This window comes from Macrosteles quadrilineatus, unplaced genomic scaffold, assembly GCF_028750875.1.
Source record: "Macrosteles quadrilineatus isolate MER2022 unplaced genomic scaffold, UCM_ALF_1.0 Scaffold_3__2_contigs__length_128488019, whole genome shotgun sequence".
NCBI classification, from domain to species: domain Eukaryota; kingdom Metazoa; phylum Arthropoda; class Insecta; order Hemiptera; family Cicadellidae; genus Macrosteles; species Macrosteles quadrilineatus.
In genome coordinates, this window is record NW_026542596.1 from 33,200,801 (window position 1) to 33,218,499 (window position 17,699).

At 33.1% G+C, this 17,699-nt stretch overlaps 1 protein-coding gene across 19 annotated transcripts in view; it reads right to left on the minus strand.

The window, feature by feature from the left end:
- Positions 1-7,971: 7,971 nt before the first annotated feature.
- The window catches only part of LOC128989886 (uncharacterized), a 40,841-nt gene continuing 31,113 nt past the window's right edge, over positions 7,972-17,699 (minus strand). For 18 of the 19 annotated variants that reach the window (XM_054411997.1, XM_054412008.1, XM_054412000.1 and 15 more), the window contains 4 exons: positions 16,473-16,529; positions 15,536-15,583; positions 15,192-15,242; positions 7,972-8,187 (listed from right to left, as the gene is read on the minus strand). In XM_054411997.1, the coding sequence (XP_054267972.1) occupies positions 8,105-8,187; positions 15,192-15,242; positions 15,536-15,583; positions 16,473-16,529 (239 nt within the window). In that variant the 3' untranslated portion in view covers positions 7,972-8,104. The remainder of the gene's footprint in view (positions 8,188-15,191; positions 15,243-15,535; positions 15,584-16,472; positions 16,530-17,699) is intronic. The other variant, XM_054411995.1, reaches the window with a different exon arrangement.

Below are 17,699 nucleotides of genomic sequence, written 5' to 3' on the forward strand. Positions count from 1 at the left end.
ATGCCTGGGCAGTATATGCAATCGGGTGACACGGCTTTGCCCATCCTGAACATGTACGACCGGAAAAAGCCGTGACCCGTACGAAATTGGTCGAGGTAAAAGTCCAACTCTCCGCAAGGTTTGGCTTGCTTTCTCAGTCGCCTTGTCCAGCGTCCCCGAGTCTCCTGTTCCCAGCTCTCCTGCCACAGCTGGTGAATGCGGTTGCGTTCCTCTGTTCGTGCCTGGTCCTCCCCACGGCACTGATAAATTGCCATCCTCTCCGCCGCTAAAAGTTTGACGGGGATGACTCCAACAACCACCAGGACGGTGGGTTCGGACACTGTTCGGTAGGTGGATGCAACTCATAGGGCTGCCTGTCGCTGCACTCAGGCGAGCCGCATCCTATATACCTCAATTGAGAGCGTCTGCCCACACCTCCGCACCGTACAAGAGGACGGACTGGACTTCTACGGCTGGACCGAGGCCCTCCGACATTGGCTATCAACCGGCTAAGAGAGGAAACCACCCTAGCGGCCTTGTCCGCCGTACGGAAAACCTGATCCCGCCAGCTAAGTTTACTGTCCACCATAATTCCAAGGTCTGGACTTCGACGGCCCCTACCCTCAACGGCACGATGGTGTCAATCCGTTTTTTTTTCTTAATATAACGATCTCAGTTTTGCTCAAAGCGAGCGAGAGACCGTAGTCTGCCATCCATGCGTTTATGGTACGCATAACTCGGTTCAGCTTTAGCTGAGCCAGCTCAACGCTACGTGCAGCTATCAAAACTGCAACGTAGTCTGCGTACCCAACGAAAACAGTTTCCTCAGGCATTTCAGACCTCAGGAGGCTGTCATACGCGACATTCCAGAGGTCTGGGCCGAGTATGGAACCCTGGGCAGCACCGGAAGTGACACTCATCGTTTGTGGGCCTTATGTAGTGTCATGAGGAGGCAAAACCGGAGATAATCCTCTATGATACGCATGAGGTATGCCGGAACGTGGAAAGTGAACGCCAAATTAAACGTCTTTGATCCAAAGTATGATATATTGGAAAGAGACTAACTTCCAAACTTTATAATTTATATTAAAACAACTTTAATAGCTAAACCAGGCTTTACGAACCAGAAAATAAACTCTAGGATGATAATTTTAAACTCGTTATAGCAAAAATTCAATGAAAAAAGTGTTCAATCAAATAGAAATTTACTTTCGTTAGGTTAAAATGCATTGGTCAGTGAAAAGATAGTAACACCTACTTAATGACTTATTTCTGACCGGTTTCATTGGCTGTTCTTAGCTAGCTAATAAATCGATAAAGCAAAATTGTAAAATCAAGATTATAATGACAGAAATATATGTAAAATAAAAAAAGTAATTGTTGTGTGTTTATAGAACAAATAAAATAATATTGTTTAAAGGAGCGTGAAATAGTCTTACAATTTAAGGGAAAATGTTAACATTTGCCAAATACATAGATACATGTTAAGTAAGTTACAAATCGTCACTTTTGCCCTTATTGAGAAAAAAGTAATTTTGACTTTTCCCCCTATAGATGGTTAATGGAGACAGTTGGTTTTCGTCCGAAGAATAGTTTGTAGAATTAATTGTACGAGTTTGTACAGTACAAGAAAAAAAAATAAAAACACCAATAAACACAGATTATCAGCCTTTATTCAACACTCATCCTTCAATCATATTTTGGTTTAAGTACGCACCCAGGTGGCGTCCTCATCTAATTTAGTGATAATAATAATGAAAGTAAATTTGCATTAGATATCTGGTTGTGTGTACGTGCGTGTGAGTGCGTGTGTGCTAATAGGAGAAAGTATGGGTCAGTTTGATGATAGTCGTTTGATAAAACCATTATAAAACTTAAAACCCCATTTAAATACGGTTTAGCTTAACCTAACTAAACTTAACGATTTGAAAAAGTCACCTTGCTCAAATAGCAAGAACTGTAGAAATTAAATCTGCCACCGTACTAGAAGGAAATATGGGTAGGAAATCTGGTCGTGCAAATATCTCGTCGTACCAATCTAATTAACTGCTGTACAGTATAACTATGCCAGACCTCATAAGCTCTTTCTATCTGAATTACACTAAACAATCTAATGTTGAAATCAAGTATACCCAATAAAATTACTGACCCGCATAAACCACACCACGGATCAATTGCAGCTGTTTTTGGTAAATCTGCCTAGCTCCTAGTAGTTTTGTGTATTTCATAATCTATATATTTAATTCCGTAAACAAATCGGTCCCAACGAAATATCTATAGCTAGGAAAAAGGTAACATGGCTGTTGAGGATTCATTTTAAAGCTTAAGGACGGTGGGAAAAATATCAGAAGTGTAAACTATTTCCCCTGCTCTGCCCTACAGGCCACCAAAGAACCAATCCTTATATATAATACGTGAAAAAGTTTTCTACGAAACACTACTCCTCCGTTAATAATGGATGGATTTTTACAAACGATGTGTCAAAATTAAGTATTTTTTGTGTAGACGCCCCCTTTCACCAATTTCTGTAATAAAAGTCCTCGGGCTTTGCCCCACAGGCCATAAAAATCCCAATGTATTTCTTATTGATAAAAGATTTTGTTTACTTAAACCGCTTAAACGGACGAATAATTTGTATTAATTACAGCTGTTTATAGTAAAAACATGATACACACAAGAGCGTTTGTTTTCAGTTCCGATAACTGGAGTGGAGTGATTGTTTACATTATCTTTGAGTTGACTCTTTTGAGTTATCGGAAATTATGACTGTTATTCGTTTTGAAATAACGCCCGTAAAACTTTGCAATTGCTCGAATTCGAGCAACAGGTGCACTAGTCTTTTTCTAGTGGAAGTACTGTTACAGTGTTTCTATAAGATATTTCAAATATACCAGCTGATGTAAACAATAAAAATATATTTTGTTTATTGATTTTAATGTTCTAGCCTTGACTATTAATACAACTTCAGTATCAAATAGTCAATGGTTCTATTGTTTAGAATAGTAATGCAGTGTTGAAGTGTATCGTGTTAGGGGAATGCCACGACTTTGAATGGAAGTATTCAGGAACTGTGCACATCGTAGGGAATGGTTTACGACAGGGGGAAAAATTATATTATTTGGGGGAGATTTTAACCAGATTCTGCCTGTTCTTCCAAGCAAAAGGGATGCGAATAAAATGTTTTAAAAAAGAAAGAAAGAAAATATTTTTTTTATACTATCTCAAATTTAGACCAGATGGTATTTTAGATTTAAGTATTAATTGATGAGCTTGCTCAAGCTGTCTTAATTTTAAGTCTGATGCGTCTTTGGCAAATTCTCTTATTCCTTTTAATGAATAACATTGTTAAACATTTTTAGAATGTTTTCTTGCATGAATAGTTACAGGTTTTTTTTTATATCAGGATGGCTTACATCATATATGAGGCCATTCATAGGAACACTAAGAGCATTAGTGGTTTTGTCAATGTAGTCTTTAGGACAGTTTTTGCAGGAAATTTGGTAAGTGACATTTGTAGAATCACACATTTTGTTACTATTTACGTTATAAGATTTTTAGATTGGCTGCTAGTGAAGGTTTTTGACGGGATGATTGGTTTACAAGTGGCACATTGTGGTTTGTGGAATTGATTACAGCCCAAAGGTTTTGTTGATGGTTGGGAAGGGAGAGGTAGTTTTGGTTTTTTGAAGAACGTTATGTGTAACTCTTAAGACATTATTAACTATGTAAAGGTCAGGACAGTATGGAGTCTTTGGATCTTTTTTGAAATTATATGTGTAAGGATTTTTTTTTCTTTTTATTTGACTGTTGAGTTTTTCAATATAATTTTAGTAAACACGGTTTTCAGGACTAAGGTTTTTAGCTCGGGCGATGCAAGGTTAAAAGAGGCCACTACTCTTTTAACCTTGCATCGCCCGTCCATCTACTCTTATTTAATACGAAGGCAGGTTTTTTTGTGACAATTACTCCTCCGAAACTACTGAACCGATTGACATGTTTTTGGTGTCATTTGAAAGAGCGTAACGTGAGGTTGTGCAGGAAACTTTCTTTTTAGGGAAATAGTTAGAGACTAAGGCCCTGAGCCCCTTTAAAGTTTCGTATTTTTTCATAAGATTAACATGGGAGACAAACATTGTTATGAAACTCCAGTTATTGTCAGAAATTAAAAGTGAGAAGAAGAACATATGTTAATTGTAAACAGTCAACAAGTTTGCTAACTTAACAGTTTGCTACAAATATTTACTGACTTGGTTGAAATGAAAGATTTACTATTTGAATTTGGGTTAGCGTAAATATTACAATGGAAAAAGCGAGAGAGCCTAGATAATTTGACGTACTAATAATTTATTTTTGTAAAAAAATACAACCGAGTTAAAACGCTCTAAAAAGAATGAAATAATTTCAATAAAGTAATCTTTTGTATTAGTCAAGCTTACGTAGTTTAAGTCGGCTCTATGATGATTTTTGATGCAAAATTGAAAGAGGATGTCCATATTGCAGGTGACTATCTATATCTAAAGGTGTTAATCTGCATGTCTTTTTCATAGTTATGCGTTGGGTGTTATTTTATTACCGTAACCAAAGATCGGCATTACAGTGGTATTAACGAGTATCTTTAAAAAGATTATAATGCATTTAAATGTTTCTAACTTGGAAAAGTAACGTTTTGATATTAAACCAGCTTTTCCCTATCATAATATCAAAATAAATTATTTTCCTATTCATATAGAACATTTGTGTGTGTTATTTTCATGATGCTATTCTGAAGTAAACATAAAATATAAGAAAATACTTCTTTTGATATATAAACTAAACAGTTCAGTATGTTTTTTTATATATTTATGTTATCCAGATACAATTGATTGTTTTTCAAAATACACACACAATATTTTATTTTAATCATATTTGCAGTTAGAGCCGCACCGACTTGAAATACGTGAGCTTGACTAATACAAAAGTTTACTTTATTGAAATTATTTCATTCTTTTAAGAGCGTTTTAAGTCGGTTGTTTTTTTTTTTTTTTTTTTTTGCAAAAATAAATTATTTCATGATTTTAAGTGACTGTATAATTTGTTATATATTAATTACTTGAGGTTTTTTGATAATCAAAACTGTTTCAAACAATCAAAAGTACCACAGAGCAATCATTATTTTAAAACTGCTTGAGTCACCTGTTCAGGTCACATAATCAATGGGTATTAAAATAAAAATTTGTAGATATACCTTAAAAACAAATAATTGTCCATTACATTAGGCCTAATGAAAAACTGAATGTCTTTTCTAGAGACATTGAAATGTCAGACATCATCGTTTCCTGCAATCGGTATAATTCTACATTATAAAAAGAAATAAATTAACGTCTCAAGCTTTTTGGAACAAAATAAAAGTTATTCCTCAGCTACCAGCCCTAAAAAATCTCTTAAAAGTAGAATATTGGTTGTTATCACGTATAGTACCTTTGGAAAATATATATATATATGAAAGATTGGTTCAGCTAAAAGTGGTGTAAGCCGGGTAGGTGGTTTTGTTTGCTCAAGATGTAGTCGAAATTGCAAATAGCTTCCTCTAGGACTTTCCGAGGCAGGCATTGTAGTATTTATATGATATTATATAGTAACTGAGTAGAGAATATTAATAAACATTCCACATCTGCAAATAAATGTTTAGTAATTAAAATATTTAACACTTTTTTAAGACGATTGATGAATGACGATTATGCACTCTCACACTACATAGACTGTAATGAATAATTTAAGGAATTATCTAAGGAATAATAATATGTGAATGAATAATTGCATTTAATTTATATTTAGAGCTCTTTTACGAATGCTTTGGTTCTCACAATACACCTTTATTTGTCAATATCATACAGTTATTCACTGAAACATATATGTTTTTATAAGTCAGAATATCCAATACTATAAACAGAATTACTGTATACACAAATCAGGTCAAACCTTAAAATACCTTTTTTATAGTAACCAAAACAAAATGCATGTTTTCAAAGTAATTTTTTTAGGCTCCATGGCAATAAATAGTTTATTAATCAATATGAAGCAACTGTTTCATGAAGAATTGTCTGTAGCTTCATTTAAATGGTTTCAACTAACATCTGTAGGAATGTTATTATTATTTATTGCCTTCTCTGCACAAATATAAACAAAATAATGTTAAATTTTTGTGGGTTTTCAGCATTTTTCACAAAAAAAAAAAAATATTACACTTAAACATAATATATATATGGGACCAAACTCTACTGGTTATTTTGGTGGTCGAACCACACTGATCGGTAAAAGAATCACAGAGAAATTGGTGAACATACATAGAAAAAAACAACATCGCCACAGACAAATTGAGAACCTACTCCTTTTGTTGGTAGTGGGGAAGTCGGTTAAAAAGAAAACTGAATTAACACTGTGCTACATTTCATAGTGGCCTAATCATTGAAAGAGCCGATTTGCAAACTAAGGAAACTTAGGAAAGTCATAGAACACTGCCAAGGAGAAGAAATATAATGTTTTTTTAGAATTTATAAGCGTTATTATGGCCAACCCAATGCGGCTATGAGTAAGGCTATTTATAGATAACACTAAAAAACAAGATCAGCTTTTGAAAAATTATAAGATATTTACAAAAAAAAGTTGATTATATCGATCTGTTATGTACATCTAGAGTATTTCCATAATATTTGATTCGAATCTTTTAAATTCGTCAGAAATTATTACTGTTATTAGTTTTAAAATAATGCCTGTAATACTTAGCAATTGCTCGAATTCGAGCAACATGTACACTAGTATAGACTAACTGCCCGTGCGTGGAATGTATCCAGTAATGCAAGGGGTGGATAATACAATGATGAACTGTACTGATAAAATGTTTGTGCCAGTGACCAGGATCGGAACACACGACATCGCTGCCTTGGGCCCAAAGTCCGTGACGTTACCGACTGAGCCACAGACTGACCAACCACCACCCAGCACCACTCCGGTACTGTTTCCGGTGGCTGTGTCCTGGTGTGTGTGCAACTCCGGTGTTGTTTACCACCCTGTACCAGATGGATTAGCAAAAATCAAAAATCAAAAAAACATAATTTATAAAGAAGTAAAAAAGAAAATTTTGAAAAAAAAGGAGAAGGAAATAATTTTTTGTGTACTATCTCAAATTTAGACCAGATGATGTTTCAGATTTAAGTATTAGTTAATTAGCTTGCTCAAGCTGTCTTAATTTTAAGTGCTATTTGCGTCTTTGTTCAATTTTCTTATTCATTTTAATGAATAACACTGTTGAAATTTTTGAGAATGCTCTCTCGCATGAATAGCCACAGGTTTTTGTATATCAGAATGGTTTACATCATATTAAATTATTTTTATAATTTGGTTCATTATTGTTGAGATTTTTAGGGACTTTTTCCATACATGCCACTAGTAAACATATATTACCCCTTATAGACATCCCAGAAACAAAAGAACCCTGGGCCAATTCGAGCCGCGCAGGTTTGAAGGGCACGCCACACCTACCGGTGCGAACCACGTGATCTTTTCGTTTCTGCGCAAGTTGTTTTGTTCTTGGGATGTCTATAGTCATTAGACATGTAAGCTGCTCTTTGCCATTATCCTCATACATATAATTTGTTTTCAATGCAAGTAATTTTATGTATGATTATTATTTCTTAAGAATATTATAAATCATATAGATAGTGTACGGTGTACAAGTTAATCAATATGCATTTTGATTATAAACTTCATAGTGAATTGAAAGACTTATTTCAATAGGGATATATGCAAAATGACCAATCTTATTTGCTATGGTTGGCGAATAAGATTTTAAAATAGAATGATTAAAATATCATGCTAATTATAATTAGTTGACAACAGAGAATATTCAGTTTTTGTCATGCTTTGAATGTTTGGTTTAATTTTTGTCATGTGTAATAAAATCTTAGAATGTAACTGGCATAGTGATGATTTGTAAAAAGGTTAGTGACAACTAGGTTCTTTACGAATTGCTTTATTTTTATTTACCACAGGAAGTAAGAGAACAATAGCACCCAGTATACTGTCTACAAAACTACACTAGTAATCTAATTATCCTTGTATTCAGAAGAAGTTAAATCTGACCCGAAAGTTACAGCGTTCTTGAGGTCTGAAGATAGTTTATAGGAGGAACATCAAGTTTTCCACTGCCCATAAAACCGCAATCGTCAGATCCTGTAATAGAAAAAAAAGTATAAAAATAGCTTTCGTGTAATTCCAAGTCTTTGTCATTCATATAATAATGTATATCCATTCCATCCTTATTGTCTGCTAACAGAAAAGTTTGATAGATTCGATAATGTAATAAAAAGCTAAAAACATATATCTATACACCTAATGAAAAAACAAAAACAAAACTTTATCCACAGGCAATTAAGTCAAATAAATATTCTATTTTTTTATGTACATTTTTATTATTTATCGTAAAGAACAAATTACAATTTAAAATAATAGTTGTTAGCCCAGCAACGCGCGCCGGGTAACTGCTAGTAGCAATATAAAATCATACTTAATATTTTAAATGTAAAGGTCTGTGTGTTTGTTTGAAGTTAAATCAAGCATTAACTACTTGTGAAATTGGGCTGATATGGCATTTTGATAACTCAGATTTCCTATTAACGTATAAGCATATTCTTATCCAAACAATCCTTTCGGGCTTTGCCCCAAGTAGCTTTGAAATTCACTTGTTAACCTTATCCGTATTTATATTAAAGAAAGAAATTAATGAAGGAATTAATTCAGTAGCATTACAAAGTTATAAGGTTTACCATCAGGGGGCAGCACTATTAATTTCTTTTCATTACTTTATGATAACAGCTCATTTGAACTAAGCAACCAAATGCTGTCAAACACAATAAGAACTGTCAAAGTAGGATTGTTTAGAGTTATGTTTATGTTTTTAATTTAATATTCGGCGATAAGCATTCAACAGAAACACTTGGTGTGTGTTTGAAAATGAATGGAATACGACGCAACACTAGACTATAGATAACACAAATTATTAGAAAAATATATTAAATGGACAGAGAGTGAATACACTGCAGAGCATTCAAATGGAAAAATGAGCCTGCTGGAATGAGTTGTTCTGGTGGAAAAGTTTCTTTACCTGCATTATAAGAGGCGATATAAAATAACTATACCTTGGGGAAACTGAAGAGTGGTGGCATTTTTAGTTACAAGATTTCATGTTGTAAGGTTACTCAGGCGCAGATTAAACATATTAATTGTGTTAGATGGTTTTCATTTAGTTTTAATTTAAATTTAATCGCTGTAGAATTTTCAATCGTAATTATTTTGTAATGTATACAATAAATAATGATAATAGCCTATTATTGTGATAGTTGGCGAATGCAATAGAGATATTATTTGCAAAACCCCAACATTAATATTATATTATTAATAAAAAAATTAATAAATTATTATATTATTATATTATAATACAAAATTATTACGGTATATTATTATTTGCAAAATTTGTAATAGAACTGAACTAAAGACATAGACCTCAATAAAAAGATTAAGTAAAAAAAATAATGAAACTTTCAAGCATCCAGTTGTATCATCTGTTTTGATTAAGATTGTACTAATCTGTTTATTTCTTAGGCTGTATGATGATTAAACCATCGCAGGCAAAGCCGCAGTTACAAGCTGTTATAAAAAAAAATAATATCAATATTCAACTATTACCTATTTGACCTATTTAGTTATAAACTAAATAAAAATACATTCAAATGTTTTAAACGGTTTAAACAATAGATATATTTTATTGCTATCCGTTTACTAATACATTACGTTTTTGTTCGCTGAATAAAAGGATCCATCTTAAAAAAAAATTTTCTAAAATAATAACTATAACCATTCTATTCACTCTCGATTTATTCCAAAAAATATTTAAATAGTTTCGAAAGTAAATTTAACCTTGTTAAACTCAATAAAGTAGACGACTTCCAAGAGCGTAGGATAACCTTAGCCGTAGGTTATCCCTCTAGAGGAGTAAAGCCACAACAATAAATCATATCAATTTAGCTCTTCAATACACAGGTCAAAATGCTTTAGGGTATTAAAGGTCATAGCCAGATGAGCTACCATGCATCGTCGGCAGAACGTAACAAGTACTGCTCAAAGATAATTATATAATTATTATTTTACATGAAGCACAACTTGTAGACGTAACTTCTTATAAATTGTTTGCATACAAAAAAATATGATCCTTTTACAGTGGTGGTTTTGTTTTAATTTCTGTTGTAACTTCTTTAAGATTGTACAATATTTCATTAATATCAATTTTTACTATCATATGTTTTTCTATTATTTTTGTTTTGTAAACATTCATGAAATATATTTTGTGTTGAGTTAATACTAGCTGTTACCCACCCACGGGCTCCACCCCATTTTACTACATTAGTATTAATAAAACTATTGATTGGTTAAGTTAAGATGAAATAAACAAAGCAGAATACAAACAAATAATAACAGCTGAGGTATTTTTAACATTAGGTAAATGGAAAGTTCCTTTTGGAAAGCAATTACGACCTTATAGGGCAACTTATGAAATAATGGATAATTTTGTGCAAGGTTTCTCGTCATGACGAACATTTTAAGTATATGGTTTATGGGGGTGTGACTTGTAGTTTTCTCAAAAGTTCATGGGTACTTTTGGCTTTATATATAGACTCGCCTTTGGTTCGCTGGCCCAGGCCCCCTTGCATTTGTTAATTATTTTGTAATTAATAAGAGTCATTTTAATTGGCGTCTAGTGTGAAAATCAACTAGCCACTGTAAAATTCAACACATTTACTTTTCAAAATTACATTCAATTTCTAGTTTCAAGATACATTAATATTTTATACAGTTCAAACTATAATGGATACACAACAGTTTACCTTACTTCTAAAGACATTCAATGAACAACCAAAAGCACTTGTACGTGAGATGTCAAATATGTTTCAAGCTCAAATTCAAACAATTGTTACATCAATTGGAAAACCCAGAGAAGAAAGCTGTCAATCTACAATGTCAAATGTTGCTACATTCGAAAACTTCAATGCCAAACAAGAAAAGTTTACCAGCTATTTAGAACGTTTCGAAAACTATTATACAATGAAAGGTTTGATTGATAAGAAGAAAATTGCTCAGCTCTTATGTAATTCTATAGGTAGTGAACATTATAACAACCTATCTGCATTTTTGGGCCCAGACAAGCCACTCAAATCATTAGATTATGAAACTCTGTTGAATGACTTCAAGAAACTATTGACTCCAAAGAAAAGTGTTGTTGTTCCTCAATATTATTTCTTAAATATCTTTCAAAAATAAAACCAGTCAATTTCAGAGTTTGTGGCCGACCTCAAACGTGATCTTCAAGAATGTGAATTTGCAGTTGAATGCTCCAACGATGAATGTGGAACATCTGTGTCAATTGCTGATGTTTTCTTGCGGGCACAGTTCATAAGAGGATTGAAGGACAATTGGCTTAGGGAACACCTTTTACAATCCGTTTACACAAAGTTTGATGACATTCTAGAGAAAGCTATTGCTCTTGAAGCATCAAAGGTTGAAAGCAAAGAATTTCACCAACATGCATGTTCTAACAACTTTTATATGGATTCGGCTGGAGTGAACAAAATTACAAGGTCTTCCAGACGATCCCACCAGTTCTCTAACAATCGCTCATCCAACAAGACATCTCTCAACTGGAAACAACGTTCAAATAACAAAAGACCTGACTTCAATGTCCTCGGAATAGAAGGCCTCTGTCTTAGATGTGGAAGTAACAAACACGTTGCTGCAAATTGTAACAGACACAAGTATAAACTCCAATGTGGGGAGTGTTTAAAACGAGGACATGTCTCTGCGGTCTGCATAACAACACTGATGTCAAGGACTAATAAATCAACATCAAAGTTAAATTCAACCAACAACCTACATTCAGGATCAAATGATGACAATTATTCTAGTGACGACTCTTCTGATTACGGAGTGCACAAAATTGATTCGATCTACCAGAACTTTGATGTCGTAGATTTATTTGAAGTTGGATATGATCCAGACAAGTACATTGTTTCTGTCACTATAAATGGAAGATTACAATGTTTTGAAGTTGACAGTGGGGCTAAATTTTCTCTCCTTGCGAAGAATGACTTTGAACGTCTACATCTGAACGTACCTGTAGAACCATCAAGGCTAGCTTTCCTTTCTCACTCTGGAGACATAATCAAACCAGAGGGAAAGGTATCAGTTTCTGTATCATACAAGGGTAAACAGTTCAAAGGTGACCTTCACATCGCCCTTTCAGGTCATGATGCACTTCTAGGGCGCCAATGGATCCGAGGAGGAGGAGGGTATTGAACTGTGTGAAATTGACGCTGAAATGAACCGACCAGCTACTACCCTTCAATTACAACCAGTAAATTCAGTTGAGGAACTGTTTGAAAAATTTGTGCCAATTTTCGAGCCAAAAATTGGATGCGTTCCAAACTTTACAGTATCATTACATCTTCGATCAGGAGCAAAGCCTATTTTCAATCGTGAACGGAACGTACCTCATGCTCTTTTTGATCAGGTCAACAAGGAACTAGATTTACTTAAAAATGAAGGAATCATTTCGCCTGTTACGTCAAGTGATTGGGGGTCAACACTAGTCGTGATACCTAAGGCAGATGGAAGTGTTCGTCTCTGTGGTGTGAACTACAAATGTGGTGTGAATGAACGAATAGTCCAGGCAAACCATCCTATTCGATAAATTGACGATGTACTCGATAGTTTGAGAGGATTTCGTTACTTTTGTAAACTTGATCCGTACAAAGCTTATCTGCACCACAAGGTTGACGAAGAGTCCAGTATTATCCAGACAATGTCAACACACCGTGGAACATGTCGTGTCAATCGTCTAAGTTTCGGAATAAAGACAGCACCTTCTGAATTCAACCGAATTCTTACACAAATTTTGAAGGGATTGCCTAAAACCGAGGCCTACTTTGATGACATAATTTGCCATGGCTCAACAATGGATGAGTGCAAAAGAAATCTACAGGCCTGTCTTCAACGACTTTCAGATTTTGACTTACACATAAACAAACAGAAGTGTTCATTTTTTCAAGAACAAATAGAATATCTAGGACGAGTGGTGGAGTTAAACAAAATAAAGAAATCTCCTACCAAAGTTCAAGCTGTTAAAGAAATGTCTCGTCCATCAAAAGTTGAAGAATTACGACGATTCTTAGGAATGGTTTCTTACTACTCTCGTTTCTTTCCAGATGCTTCAACTGTCACTTTTCCTTTGCGACGTTTGTTACGCAAAAATAAGAAATGGGAATGGACTCCAGAATGTGAAAAGGTTTTTCAACGAATTAAAACTGAGCTCTGCAGCAACAGGATACTCGTACCTTTCGATCCAAAACTACCGTTAGTCCTCACCACAGACGCTTCACCTACTGGACTAGCTGCAGTTCTTAGCCACTTAATAGATGGTACTGTAAGACCAATTGCTTACGCCTCACGTTCACTCACTGATGCCGAATGTAACTATAGTCAACTAGACCGGGAAGCGTTGGCCATAGTTTTTGGTGTCTCCCACTTCTATTATTACTTATTTGGGACTCAATTTCAATTTGTAACAGATAATCAGCCCATATCTAGGATCTTCAGGCATGACAAGGCTCTACCACAAATGACTTCAGCTCGTTTACTGAGATATGCATCATATCTGTCAGGTTTCAATTACAAGTTGGTGTTCAAAAAGGGGATGGAAAATAAAAAACCTGGATTGTCTTTCAAGAGCTTCTCTTACACAGACACACTTTACTAAAGACAAGAAATTTGGAAAAGAGGTACATCAAATCTGCAGCCAAGCCATTTTTCAAATTTCAAGCCATGAAATCACAGCTGAAAGTATCAAGAATGAGACAGCCAAAGATCCAGTGCTCTCTAAGATTTTGAAAGACCTACTCACCAACTCAATTGATTCTGATTTTACTTTGGTCGAAAACATTATTTTCCGGGGAGAAAGAGTTTACATTCCTTCACTACTTAGAACCAAGATTCTAAATGAACTTCACGAAAGTCATCTTGGAATCACAAAAATGAAACAGCTAGCACGGCGCTATGTTTACTGGCCAAATATTGACAAGGACATTGAACATCTTAAGAAAGGATGTGAAAATTGTGCACTAACACGGTCAAATCCGCACAAAGCTCCAAATCACCCGTGGGAAATTCCAAAAGAGAACTGGGAAAGAATACATATTGACTACGCAGGACCGTTTTAAGGCTTCAACTTCCTCGTATGTATTGATGCTAGATCAAAATGGGCGGAAATAAAAGTAATCAAAGATGCACCATCCAGCTCCAATACCATACATCTACTTGAACAGATATTCGCTACACACGGCTACCCGAATGTTATGGTATCTGACAACGCCTCAATTTTTCAAAGTGATACATTCCAAGCTTATTGCAAATTGCATGGCATTTCCCAGATATTCATATCTCCAGGACATCCAGCAACAAACGGCTTAGCAGAACGCTCTGTTCAAACATTGAAGAACCGCCTGAAGTCCACAGCTTCGGAAAACATACCAATGGCAATAAAGGTCCAGAAGATCTTAATGCGGTACCGGGCAACTCCTCTAGCATGTGGCAAATCACCGGCTGAACTTTACCTCCACAGGAAGTTAAGAATACGAATGTATGCCATTTTTCCCAACGTACAAAAAGCTTCAACTAGAAATGCTCCATCTGCACGTTCATTCAACGAGGGGGAGAGAGTTCAGGTTCGTCTCTCCATAAACAACAAGAACGTTTGGGAGTTTGAAGAAGTAAATAAAAAGTTGGGAACTCGACACTATCTAGTTTCCCTTGACATATCAGGCCGACTTGTTAAACGACACATTGATCAATTGCGGTCTACTTTGATACCAAAACCAAAAATGTTACTGCGGGACCAATCCACATATTTGATGTTCCACGGGCTTCTAAACACTGTACAAACGAAATTTTTTTACGTCTCTATAAAATATATCCATGCTTATATTTAAATAGTTCAAAAGTTGAAAAAGGTTGTTTAAGATAATAGATTATTTTAAACCTAAAAGTTAAAACATAAACCGAAAGTAGAATTTGGGTTTTTCGACTGTTTATTTAATTCACTTGATTTGTTTAAAATAATGTTCGCTACTTACCTCTTGAATTATTTTCGTACATGCCATCAAAATTCATTTTATTATTAATGTCTGTTAACAGAAACGATAAATAAATTAGAGATTGTAATAAAAATATATAAGTTTAAATTAAATGTAATATAAAATACATTTAATCAAGTTATAGAATGTTTAAAAATTTAAAATCAATGTAAGAACAATCCACAGATTGAAAACGTTTTTCAAATTTTTAGCATTGTCAAAAATCAACAATTTACTAATTGAACCAAACCAAAACCAGAATGAATAACAAAATTACCACTGAGCATTATGATTAGAAGAACACGAGAAATACTAAACTATTTTAAAGAATAGTCGCAGCTTACCTTTAAAATAATTTTCAAGTATACGCTTTAAATCCATTCCATCCAAGTCTGTTAACAGAAATATCAATCAAATTAAATATTGTAATGAAATTCCTAGGCCTAAATAAGTTTAAAAAATTTATCAATTACTGTATAGTAAATGAAGACAATATAAAGAATACTACAAATATAAAAAAAACAATATAAAATATGAAAGTAATCAAAAGATTGAAAACATTTTTTTTATTCAATATTGAGCAATTACTTATTTGTCCTACTTAAGAACAAACTAAATCAAGAAATCTCATACATATTATCTAAAGGGGTTTAAACAATTGAAATATTGTTTTGCTATCCGTTTACTAATAGGTTTACACTTCTGTAAGCTGAATAAAAGTTTCGGTTGTAAAATTAAATATAACTATAAATATTCTACACACTTTTCTTTTATTTTTAAAACAATATTTAAATAGCAAACCAAAGTAAATTAGAACATGTTTAACTCAATAAAGTCGTTGACTTCCAACAGCATAAGATAACTTTAACTTTAGGTTATCGCTATAGAAGAGTTGAGCCACATTAATTAATGAGCTCAATTTATCTATTACAAAGCTATCCAACAATTAAGGATTATTGAACTCAATTTTGATCGAATATATACGGGATTTAAGCCTGCGTATGTAGAGAGATCTCAACATTTTACTGGACTGTGTAAAGTCTTAGCCAACTTAGCTACTATGCACCATCGGCAGAACGTAACAACTACTGCTCAAAGATAATTATATAATTATTATTTTACATCAAACACAACTTGAAGACTAACTTGTTATGAATTGTTTGCATTTATTACAAAAATATATGATCTTTTTAGAGTGGTGGTTTTTTTAAAATTTCATATGCTTGTTATTTAGAGAAATAACACCACCCAAATAGGTTTTGTTATAATTGAATTTCTTACCTTTATCATTGCTAATTTTGCCTTTTACCCAATTTATTAAGCCGTCATCTTGATATTCTGTAATAAAACAATCAGAAGTCTAAGAATCAATTTCCTCACGATAAAAGCTAGTATGATTTTGATACATGTTCTTATAAATGATATTATGATTATTTTTTAAAAACATTCCAAACTTTTTTACGTCCATAAAATATAACCATGCTTATATTGAAATAGTTAAAGAGTTGAAAAAGGTTGTTTAAGATAATTGATAATTTTAAACCTAAAAATTAAAACACAAACAAAAAGTAGAATTTTGTTTTTTATCGACTTATATGTTAATTAATTTTTTTTTTATGTTCGCTGCTTATCTTTTGAATTATTTTCGTACATACCATCAACATAAATTTTATTCTTGTTGTCTGTTAACAGAAACGATTAATAAATTAGAGATTGTAATAAAAATATATAAGTTTAAATTAAATGTATAGTAAACAATATTTAATCAAGTTATAGAATGTTTGAATATTTAAAAGCAATGTAAGAACAATCCAAAGATTGAGAACGTTTTTGAAAATTTTTAGCATTGTCAAACATCAACAAATAACTAACTGACCCAAACCAAAACAAAAAAAATATACCAATGAGCATAATGATTAGAAGAAAACGAGAAATAATAAACTGTTTTTTAAAATAGTCGCAGCTTATTATTAGAATAGTTTTCAAGTATATGCTTTAAATCCTTTCCATCCTTGTCTGTTAACAGAAATGTTTAATAAATTAGATATTGTAATAAATATTACTAAATAAGTTGAAAAAATATTTTAATTATAGTAAATTAGGACAATATAAAGAATACTCAAATATTTAAAAACAATATAAAATATGAAATTAATCAAAAGATTGAAAACATTTTCTAAAATTTCAATTTTCAACAACTACTTATTTGTCCTACTTAAGAACAAACTTAATCAAGAAAACACATACCTATTATGTAAGGGGTTTAAATAATTGACATATTTTTTTGCTATCCGTTTACAGGTTTACAGTTGTGTACGCTAAATAAAAGTTTCGGTTGTAAAAATAAATATAACTATAAATATTCTACACACTTTTCTTTTATTTTTAAAACAATATTTAAATAGCAAACCAAAGTAAATTAGAACATGTTTAACTCAATAAAGTCGTTGACTTCCAACAGCATAAGATAACTTTAACTTTAGGTTATCGCTATAGAAGAGTTGAGCC